This window comes from Solanum dulcamara, chromosome 9, assembly GCF_947179165.1.
Source record: "Solanum dulcamara chromosome 9, daSolDulc1.2, whole genome shotgun sequence".
Taxonomy (NCBI): Eukaryota; Viridiplantae; Streptophyta; class Magnoliopsida; order Solanales; family Solanaceae; genus Solanum; species Solanum dulcamara.
Window position 1 is genome coordinate 67,041,756 of NC_077245.1, and position 12,402 is coordinate 67,054,157.

Here is a 12,402-nt window from a genome sequence, read left to right on the forward strand (position 1 = left end):
AAGACAATCCTAAGCTCTTCCTAAAGTTGCTCAATAGGCACCTAAAGTTGCTCAATAGGCACTTGAAAGGTTCAAAACTAGTAGGTCCAAGATTGTAGAGTTCTTTCATTTCATAAGCTTTCCAACAGCATCTGCAGAAAAAAACTGATAATTTGATATTTTTTTTCCAGCAACATATTCTTGTCAAATCAGAATTTCAGGCAAAAATAGTGAGACGCTAAAAAAAAAATCATGCAGCTTTAGGTTTAATGAGTATCAAGCAGCAACATATTCTTGTTAAAGGTTTAATGAGTACTTTTCACAGAAATAGTAACACCATAAACTCATGAAACTAAGAGCAAACAGATGATAGACTGCAGAAGTTCCCTAAAGTCCTTTCTATCTTCTCTAGTGAAAAATAAATATTGTCGTCTTCGCAGAAAACTACCACCAAATCCCCAAGTTACAACATTACGATTATTAACTAAGAAAAAAAAGTTTATCACCGCCCCCTTGATACAGCGTGATTCATATCCTCGATTGAAGATGGGAAAAGCTCAACGTAACGACTTCCAAGTGTCATCCTATCCTTTGCCAGGGCTGCTTTTGCATCGTCGGTGCTTACAAACTCTACAAAAGCTTCTCCAGTTGGCCTTCCATCAGAAAGAAATGTGACATGAATTGCATCCTCAGTCAACACAAAATCTTTGAAGAAATCCATGATATCATCCTTGCCAGCAGAAAATGGCAAACCCCTCATCCGCAAAACAGACGTGACTTCATTCGGGTCTCTACCATCCACTGGTTTCTCCAGTACCCTGATAAACACAGTCATATCAATACATTTGCATGTCAAACACATTGTCATATCAATACATTTGCATGTTACAAGATGTTATAGAATCTCTCATTTACTTCAAACAGCACAATATCAGTAAATCCAACAAGAAATATGCTTCAACGTATGGTGAATGCATGGGGAAGGTTAGCTACAACAAAGACAAGGACTAAGAAAGTTGACAGTTGGCTTAGTCATCTCTAATCCCTAATTTAAAACTTGTAAGCTTTCTGCCTGTATAGTCAATTAGCATTCCTGATGCTATTTCATTTAAATATATAGGTATCAATTCTGATGCTGTATGCAAACAGATAATGCCGTAACATATTTATGGAAATTACATGAACACTCTTTAGAAATCAGATACTACATTTTTGGAAGTTCAGTGCAAGGTGTAAAACTTAAGGAACAAAAAGCAGGAGAGACTTGAAATACAGTCAAAAGTGGGTAAATAATTCAGAAAAACCCATGACAAATTTTCAAAATCAAGGTGCATTTGAGGGGCTAACCCAGAAATGACGATCAGATAAAAGTAGACTTATACACTTCCAATAATTCTAAGAGTCGAGAACAGAAAAATGCATGACAAAAGTCAAACTAAAAAAAGGAGGTTCAAGCATGTTGACCGTTTTCTCTTCAATTCTCCTACATGCCCCAGCTCATTAATGAGCTCCAAAGGAGAAATTAGTCTGTTTGTTTCCACATGTACAGCCATCACGCTGTACAGAAAGGGGGAAATGTGAGCAACATGTAGGTGGAGCATCATCCACCAATCGCTCTCAGTAAATCCATTTCCTTCATCACTGTTCAAAGTTCCACATGGTTTCCTACACGTATATTGTGGTACAGATAGATTTGATGAAGGGCCTTACCTTCAAAGTTGTCATCAATTTCTTGACGCCAGAAAAAATGCAGATAGATGCTACTAAAATTTTCTAAGTTCATACAAACACAAATTTCATAAAGCCGCCCACCATTTCTCTAGAAAATTGGTAGGACACATTACAAATGGGCATGTCTTCACTGTTGCAATGCAGCAGGTCCACACTGGGAAGATTAAACCACCTAAGTATAATAGGTGATGGGTACAGTCTACCAAATTTACAGAAAACCATATCCACATCAACCAGAGATAAGAGGAAGAGGATCTTCCTCTTTTGCATGGGATTCACTTCTGGGGGTTTCTCCCCAATGAATTCCATTGCAAGACGTGCTTTCCTTGGGGAAGGCAAACAGCTAAAAAGATCATATAAGTCATGTATATGTTTGCAGGCCTGATAAAAACAACGAAATCAAATGGTTAATCCCCTTTTCACAAGGGCAGTTTATCAATTAAATTATCAACTATTTCAGTGGAATTGTACATACAGACCACAGGTTTTGAACATGAACAAGATGGAGTATCACTACTGATATATGTATCATTGAAACTAAAACAAAGCTTCAGAAATCATCTGCATAAAGCATATGCTAACAGTAAATACAGAAAGGGAAGGCTTGATGACAAACCCTATCAGAAACATAAACAAGAAGAGTTCATCACATAAACTTTGTAAAACTCTTGTGCACCCAAAGATAGTTAAAACAAATTAAAAATGGAACCAAGAGAGGAGAGAGATAACCTAGGGGAAAGAACCCTTCTACCTCCAACCATGAGGTTGGGAATTCGAGTGACCGAGATGGCAACTGGGGAATAGCCACTATTGGCCCTCGCCATGGGTTAATGGAAGGCATTGTTACCAACAACTGCGGCAATAATGCTCAATCCTAAAGTAGTGGAAATAGGTTATATGAATACTCCATATCCACTCTCTCCTTTTTGACTCGCTCCATCACATTAATAACTAGGAAATTTCAAACCCCTTATCTTTAACCAAATTTAGGAGACTAACCTCAAACAACCAACATAATGTAACTGTACAAATAATCAAAACTATTTTTCAAGATGAACTCACCTTACCGAATTTTGTGTTTGCTTTCCCATTCTGTCTAACGTGGGGAAACATATGGCAAATCAAGAGAAATTTCTTCAGGAAAGATGGAGAATGGATAAACCGAAATATTACTTGGTTAGGTTGTTAGATGGGAAACAGTACATTAATTAGAAAAAGAAGGGGATTAGAGGGGAGTACATCAATTATAAAATAGGGGGCATTGGAGGCAAGGGATCTTTGATTACGTAAAAAGTGATTATTGTCCAAAAGGCTTTGAAGTTTAGCAAAAACAAAAAGGCTCCAAGAGATTAGGGGCGTCAAATGAGCGGGAGATTCAGCCCAATTAAGTCCATTTGTTTTTTTAAAAAAATGCTTCTTAATGGATCTGAAAAGATCTGAACAAATCAGATCGGTAGGAGAGTCTTAACAACATTCAAACTTATTAAATACACTATAAAAAATAACAAGGCAGTGCCTCGCCTCTTTTAGTCTCTCTTTGCACGACTTTGCTCGCTACAAACTTTCTTCCTCTCTTTTCTCAATCAAACACCAAATTTTTCCTCTTGAACTAGTAAGTTTTCATCATCTTTATAAGAATTTTTTTAATATTAACAATTTTTATGGGGTGTATTGATGTTTGTTAAGAACTCTTGTTGCAATAATATTTTTGGTGTATTGATGTTTGTCAAGAATCCTTGAGGCAAGTAAAAACAACAAGGGAAAGCTTTCTCTCAAACAAATTGGTGGTGGAACAATAACTATGTATACATGTTTGAGGTTTCTTATTAAAATTTGATCTTAGGCCATTAATTTTAATGAAACTCTTTGATCCTCAAATTCACTTCTAAGATTACACTAGATATATTATCGTTGTTGAATTATGTACATACTTAAGGAGTTTTATTAAAATTTTGTTTTAGGCCACTAATTTTATTGAGACTTTGTATGATCAAACCCTCTGTGAATCACATTAGATATATTATTATTGTTGAACTATGTATACATATTTGAGGTTTCTTATTAAAATTTGGTCTTAGACCACTAATTTTATTGAGACTTTTTGATCTTCAAACTCTCAAACTTGCTGGTATATCAAAACCACTTGTGAGAGCCTTGGATCAATCTGAGTATCCCCAATTGAAACACTCTGACATCATTGTCTACCTCGTCAATCTTTCAGCGATAACTCACCTACACCATACACCATTCTTATAAAATATGATGTTTGATCCACGTTTATTCTTCTCACAAGGTTAATATTGGTAGTTTAGTTAAGTGATCACAAACAATAGTGGATGCTTAGTACAAACGCTCGATAAAGTTAACTAGACGCTATAGAGGATAAAGTTAAGCGATCACAGAGGCTATAGTGGATAAAGTTTGTGATTACATGTGAAACTGATTACACTAGATATATTATTATTATTATTATTGTATTTTAATCTCTTAATACATGTGAATCAGAGAGTAGTAAAAAGAAAAAATACCATAACATACTACAACTAGATTAGTTTTTGCTTCTATATTCTAAATATGAAGATTTTTTTCTTCGTTTTTTATCTTTTTAATCATCTCGATTGTCTTTGTTTAGTTATTTTTTGTTGCATCTATTCATATGTTATATTTATTATATTTTATATTTTAGGTAATTCAAGAATGATTTGGAAGAATTTGGAGATGGATAAGACTTTTTTAGAAAATTGTATTCAAGAAATATCTTTAAATGAGAAACTTGAAAATAATTTGAATTCAGACTCATGGAATAAGGTTAAAATAGCTTTGGAAAACTCTCATGGCTTTATTGTTACCTAAAGACAGATGAAGAATCATTATGATTATCTAAAAGAAAAATATTAAACTTGGTTGCCAATAACTAAAAAGACTAGCAATAGTTATGATCCCGCAACCAATACTATTCTGATGTCTAATAGTGAGTGGGATGAGTACATAAAGGTTAGTATTAGTTAATAAACTTTTTCTTCATTTTTCTGTAAAACAAAGGTTTATGTTCTTATTAAAAGTATGATCTCTCATATTTAAATATAGGCTCATCTAAAAGCAAAGGCATTGAAGACTTCACCTCTACCTTTCCCAGATTTGTGTACAAAACTTTTTGAAAGTTCTACTGCAACAGGAGTTGATGGTTGGAATCCAAGTTGTACCTAGCCCCGTCTTGGTGTCTCTTTTGTATCTAATACTATAAATATAGATACACTTGATGAAGCTGAACAACTAGTTGGTGACAAAAATAATGGAACACATAATAATTATCCATCCCAATCTTCAGTTTCAGCTGAAAAGAAAGTTTTAGGGAAGAAAAGAAAAATCTCTTCATCTCAGTTGAAAATTGATGAGAAGATGAGTACTACACTTTGGAGTTGTTGATTAAAAAAAAATAGTGCACCTACCTTTGAAGAATGTATGAAAAAATTAGATGGACTTGGATGGGGAGAACCATTATACAGTACAACTTTAGTATATTTTGTGAAAGTGACAACTACAAAAAGCAGGGATGACACTAAAGGTTCAGAAGTTCGAGAATTAGATTAAGGTTATCGGGAAAAAAATAGGAATTCTTTAATTTTTCTAATTAGCTAGAATATATGTTAGGCATTGATAATCTGATACCTTATTTATATTTTTTTGACTAGAATCTATCATACTTTTAACTTTTTGATATTATATTATGCCTATAAAAAATTTATTCATGATATTTTTTTAATGTTATGCTTGATCATTATGATTAAGTGTTGTGATTAATTTTTGTAATTAGGTAGATTTTTATGTCAACCAAATACACAACATATTATGTTTATTATTGTGTATTGTTTATTATTTTAGTTAAAACAGTTTAGAGATGGACAGTGAAGATCAAATATTGTTGATGAGCTTGTATTGGGGTAGAAAACGTCTTCGACTCAAAAAATTTCAAAGAAATAAAGACTTAACATCATCTTTATCTGGTCAGTATTATACATTGGAATTATTATGTGGTTCTAGTCGACAATGTTTGGAGTTGATGCGCATGTCTTGTGATGCATATGTGCGATTGTGTCAACATTTTAGACATAATGGATGGCTCACAAATAGTAAACATGTATCTGTCCAAGAAAAAATAGCAATATTTTTATGCATTATAGGGCATATCGAGCGTTTTGTGGTTATCAAGAGAAGATTTCAATATTCTTCGCAAACCATTCAGAAATATTTTCATGAGGTTCTTGAAACAATGATGAAATTTGCAGAAGAGATATATCGTCTACATAGTCCAATTCAAATTCAAATATTTCGGGTGCTTAACAAAGGTTACGCAGAATTTTTTAGTTATTTTCATGTTATCATTGCAGAATTTTATATAAAAAAATTCATAATTTTTAATATTTACTCCCTCCGTCCATCTTTACTTGTCCACTATACTAAAAATAGATGTCCAACAATACTTGTCCAATTTATAAAATCAAGAGATAATTTACATTTAGTTCCTAATTTACCGTTATCATTAATTAGTAATCATTTCCCTATTACATTTTTCAAGACATTGTATATATTATATTCAAAGGGTGATATGATAAAATTACCCTTCTATTTATAGTTTCTTAAGAATTGTGCAAAGTCAATAGTGGACAAATAAAGATGAACGGAGGGAGTATATATTTATTTGCTTCCAGCTAGTCAACAAATTATGTATAGAGGAAAAGAAAAGGGTAAATGTTATCAAAATGTATTAGGTATATGTGATTTTAACATGGTCTTCACTTATGTTTATGCTAGATGGTAAGGGGTAGCACATGATGCTCGAGTTCTAACGGAGATTGTATCTAATCCAGCTAATGGATTTCCATTTCCCCCTTCTAGTAAGTGATAAAACTTAAACAATTATGAAATAATGTTAACTCTTTATTGTGACCATTTGAATATTATTTTACTGACAGATAAGTACTATTTATGTGATACGGCATATGCAAACACTCGAGGATTTCTAGCACCATATCGTAATATTCGCTATTGGTTAGGAGATTATCATTGTAGGCGGGCTACTAATAAGGAGGAAAAATTTAACCATGGTCATGCACAACTCTGAAATGTTATAGAAAGTGCTTATGGAGTTCTGAAAGCAAGATTTCCTATATTAGACAAGATGCCTCCATGTTCTATTGATGTTCAGAGAGATGTTGTTGCATGTTTTGCAGTTCATAATTTTATTAGGAAGAAGCATATAAATGATGACATGTTTAATCAATATGAGTTACCTCAATTAATATTTGACGAGGAAGAAGGAGAACACGAAGAAATGTTGAATGAAACCAATGGACCTGGTTGGATGGCTGTAGATTCACAAATAATGAGTAATATGCGTGAAGAACTTTCACTTCAACTAATGCAAAGAAGAGGAAATACTTGGGAGTTTTTATATTTTCATTATTTAACACGTTTTATAATGTTTGAATGTTAGAATTTGATTAGTTGAATTATTCTTTTTATGAAAAATATGTTTATGTTAAATTCTTAAAAATATTCATGTTACAATAATTTTTAATTGCATATAATATAATTTAATTTTTAATCAAATTTTAACATTTAAAATATTATATTTTATCAAAAGGTAATATATTTTTGTTGAAATGAAATTTTTATAATATTCTATCAATATAATGTTTAATTACATATGCACATTCAGATATTGAAAACAAACTGTCTTAATTATTCAGTGTTCAGATCTATAAACCACATCTTAATATTCAGATGTGTATTAAGATCTAGACATTTAGATCTTAATGCACATCTTAATATTCAGATGCTTATTCAGATTCAGACGTTTGAACAAATGAGGCCTTAGTGGTCATGGGGATGCATCTGGAAGAATAGAGCACTTTTGAAGGTAGATTGATTTATATGGCTGGTGGTACATGGTGCTTTTCTAACTCGTGAGAATCTTCAAAAAAGAGGGATTTCTATCTTCAGCAGGTGTCCTTTGTGTGAGAAAAAACGAGGATGTTGATCACCTTCCCATCCACTGAGACTTCGCTTCACAAACATGGCATTTCATTCTCTAACATAATGGTGGTCAGTTGGACAATGTCTAATATTACTAAAGAGCTTCTACAAATCTGGTACATGAAAGGTCTGGAAAAGGATAAGTTGAAAACTTGGAACTCACTGCCTTCGGTTCAACGATGGATTGGATTATCGGGAAAGAGAGAAACACTAGAATTTTTTGAAACAAAAAAGGAATCAGTAATTGGCATTTAGTATAGAAGATGTATCTCTCTGCTGTTTTTTTGGTGTAACATGACAAAGCAATTGCAAATGACACAGCAGCCTTGATAGATCTTTCAGGTTTGTTGCACATTTTGGGATGTAATTATTTTCTAGCACTTCGTTGCAAAAAAAATAGAATAGCTTTTGCCAATCAAAATAAATGGCTCATGAAATGTTTTTGGTGTTCAAAAATAAATGGCTCATGAAATGTTTTTGGTGTTCAAAAATAAATGGCTCATGAAATGTTGTTGGTGTTCAAAGCTAGAGGGTACACTTCTTTAAATACACTTGCTTCAAGGTTGCTGATGGAAGGAAAGTTAAATATCGGCTAATAATTAGCTCGATCATTCACCACTCAACAATCAATTCTTTGAACTTACAAGGTTTGTACATCAACCTAAATCCTCTAAAACAAACCAATGTTGTAGTGACATAGCAGGACTGCCAATAAATAATCAAGTTTAGGTATTTAAGTTGTTGAAGATTGAATAAATCACTGACAAGAGACAGATGTTCTCAGGGTGAGAGCTCTTCTAGCGCATCCATAAGATTGGGCATTAGAGTCACCAACAGGGGAAAGAGGGAACACACATATTGGAACCTAAGGGTGTGGGGGCAGTTTACCCCCTCCACCAAAAACAATCAACAACAAAACAGCCATTTCTTCATAGGAGACAGAGAGGTATAGGCAATTTTTTGTTTTTGTGTTGAGCAAAACGGGTCAACTCATAATCAGTAGAGTTTCACCTGTTTGGGATATGATTCCATCAACAAGAAAGTAAATAAGTTTTATGCAGCTACCCTGTAGAGTGTAGCATATTATTTAGACGTTGAAGAAAGAAAGAAGTAGGAGATGCTTTAAAGGACAAACAACCACACTTGACTATATAAATTCCTCTGGTTTAACAATCTAAACTTAAATGTAAAAGGTTGACGTCCAGGAAAATTAATGATTATGAGAGAACTACAAGACAATTCACTCATTGTGGGGAGTATTTATCTTCCCTTATGTAGAACAGTGCAACTGATAAGGTGAAGTGACAAGTAAAGGAAAAGGGTACTCAAAGTTTAAAAGAACAAAATGTATTCCCCCTGGTTCATCTTACATGACGGTTTTCCTGGATCTAAGAAATAAAGAAAGAATTTCAACATATAAGCTAAAAAATATATCAAACATACCTAATGTACCATGAGAATTTTGAGTTCTTCAACATAACAAGTCATTCATATAAGAGAACATCATTAAGCATAAAATGAGAATGTTAAAATAAACAGAGTTTCTCAAAGTAGGTTAATAGAAAGGAGTCTATCAGTCTTTCTTTTTGATTGTTCTTTCTTTCTTTCCGTTTTACTATAATGAGAAAGTTACCAAACTTTTTTAACTGAACCAAAAAGGAAAGAGTGCCATATAAAATGGTGGAGTGATGCAGATGTACCCTTCAAGCATCCTCATGCATTTCTCAATCCATTATTCTTTTATAAATAATGCTCCAACTAAAACAATTAAAAATATACAATTTGGCACCATTTGATAGGGAAATACCAAACATCTAACTTCCATATAATTGTTTTTCCTTTATAGGAAGTTAGAAAATTCTGGAAGAAGACATGCTCCATTCCACCAACATAGACTTTCTTTAAAACAGGTCCTAAAAAACTTGCAGAAATTTTGAAGGAAGAACATGTCTTTTGTTTAACCTTCGCTTCCATTCAAACAAAGGCGTACAATATATTTTTCCTATTAGCTTACTTTACTATGAATTTTTCAAAAAATATGCAACTGACAACGTTCTAGGCATCCAACAAAGTCTAGAGAAACACCTGTCGACAAGTGTGAAATTGTGAATTACTATTCCATCTCGTGGTAGAGAAACTATAATTGGTACAGTGAAAAATAAAGCAAAGGGATGAGGAGGTTTGGATCCGCATTACATTACATGGTAGAACAATGACTCTTGCTCTACTTTTCCTACCAGTATGTGTTTTTGTGTGCGGGTGGAGGGGGGGGGGGAAGGAAGAGAAATCTCACAACTAAAGCAATAATTTTAGGTAACAGACACATATTAACAGATCAGAGAGGAGATAGCATATCAAATACTGATCTAAAATGAACAATTGAGAACTCACCTGCCCCTTGAAACTGCTTCCTCCAACTCCTCAGACGATGAAGCGAAAAGCTCTATGTAGCGATTCCCTATTGTCATCCTATCCTTCGCCATTGCAGCTCTTGAATCATCTGCATTAGCAAATTCAACAAATGCTTCCCCCGTAGGTCTACCCTCAAAAGTAGCTGTTATATGGATTGATTTTTCTGGAAGTTCAAAATCTTTAAAGAAATCAATAATATCTTCCTTGCTAGCTGAGAATGGCAATCCCCTCAACCATAATACGCCAGTGTGTTCAGCTAGGTCTTTGCTTTCATCAGAAGATCTAGCCCTCGGAACTGAACCACCACGAGAATCAAAAACTTCATTGGCTATAGCCTTATAGTATTCCTCCTTCTTGCTTCTGAAAACCTCAACATATCTTCTTCCAATATTCTGCCTGTTTCTCTGAAGAGCAAAATCAACTTGAAGAGGGTACCCCAAAACACAGTATGCTTCCCCAGTAAATCTTCCACCTTTGTGGACAAGAAGCACATCAATTACATCCAAACCATGCAAGAAATCAGCAATCTCAGTCTCTGAGCAATCAAAGGGGAGGCCACGGAGCCGAACAACAGGGAATGGTGGAGGCTGGCCATGGTAAGAGTATGATGGGGGAGGTGGTGGAGGAGGAGGATTGTACATATAACTTGACCCTGGAGGAGTAGCATAATAGGAGGAACCTTGATCCATTATGCGTTGCCTTTTGAAGCCCATTTCACGGGTATCGCCACTGTCCATGTAGTTTCTTCATTAAATCAAACCTTTTTGTCAGTATACAACTCAAAATCAAGAAAACATGCTAATTCCTATCCAGTTTAAGAAGAAAAAAGATAGACCAATGAACAGAGCAGACAGACCAAAGAACAAGTCAAACAAACTTAACAAGATTATATTGATCCAAGATCCTTCCACCCACTATCATATTACATGTATTAGTTACCACACTATCTACCTCTAAAGGTGTATATAAACAAAAAAACTCATGTCTGGCAAAATATAAGCTTCTCTCTTACATCCAAAAGCATCAAAAAAAGGTTATTTTTTTGGTGGGTAGGCATTCAATTTCATTTTGGCCAACTATGTTAGCGTAAATTCACAAACAAACAAAAAAAAACAAGAAAATTTCTAAGTGGGTATCTCATGGTTGCCCTTCATTTACTTCAATGTATCAAGAGTGAATCCTACACTTTCGACCCACTTATAGAAAACAAACACAAATCACAATAAATACAACCTATTAACGAAATTCCAAGAAAATTACAGGAAAAGGAAATCTTCGCAGGAAGCATCAAATATAAGATTAAAGAAGAATTGGATGCTTACCCTCTGTAATACATGTTTCTGGGTATTTTGCTTCAGCAGCGGATGGATCTCTCTGTACTCTTTCTGGGTTTTGGGAGAAATATAGGGTTCTTGAATTGGGACAGAATCCTCAGGCGAGGCAGCTAAATGGGTAACCCGGTTCTGCCTTATGTGATAGGCTGCACGCTCTAAACGATGTCGTTCCTTCTCTTCTTTTTCTATTCATTTTTTTTTTCTCTTTTTCTATTCATGGGATTTGGGGTTTTGAGGTTGAGAAAGAAAATAAAAAGGGTTAAATGTTATTGAAAATAGTTTAAATATATTTTTTATTATATAAATATACTTTTTTGTTATATTTTGATTCAAGTTTATCTTTAGGACACGTGAATAGATATGATTAAAAAGATCAATTTAATTTAAAATAAATCTAATTCAAATATAATGTATAATCGATGCACATCTTAATGGACCCATCCTTATTGTCCATAAGCAGAACTAGTGCACACTAAGGTGACACACTAGGTCGAATAAATCTCTTACTCAGCAAATCTTACAAGTGTTCCTTTAATTCCTTCAACTCCGCCAGAGCCATGTGATAAGGTGCAATAGAAATGGGCTTAGTGCCCGGTTCCAAGTCAATAGAAAAGTCAATATTCCTATATGGAGGAACTCCCAAAATATTAGTAGGGAATACATTAGCAATCTCCTCATCCATATGAATAGACTCCATGGGAGGTGACTCAACGCTAGTATCTTGAATAAAGTCCAAATAAGACATACACCCCGATCAATCAATCTCTGAGCACAAAGATAGGAGATCACCTTACAAAGATAGGAACCACTAGTACTCTTCCACTCAACTCTCATGGCACCAGGTATCACTAAGGTCACAATATTAACATAACAATCAAGAATAACACGATAAGGAAAAAGCCAATCCATA

General features: G+C 34.0%; 1 protein-coding gene across 1 annotated transcript; it reads right to left on the reverse strand.

The window, feature by feature from the left end:
- Nucleotides 1-244: 244 nt before the first annotated feature.
- LOC129902741 (uncharacterized) lies at nucleotides 245-11,619 on the reverse strand. The gene is made up of 3 exons (XM_055978117.1): nucleotides 11,481-11,619; nucleotides 10,138-10,902; nucleotides 245-797 (listed from the first exon to the last, which is right to left on the reverse strand). Exons 1-3 carry the CDS (start codon nucleotides 11,492-11,494, stop codon nucleotides 482-484), a joined length of 1,095 nt encoding a protein of 364 aa, XP_055834092.1. The 5' UTR covers nucleotides 11,495-11,619; the 3' UTR covers nucleotides 245-481.
- Between the last annotated feature and the right edge of the window lie 783 nt (nucleotides 11,620-12,402).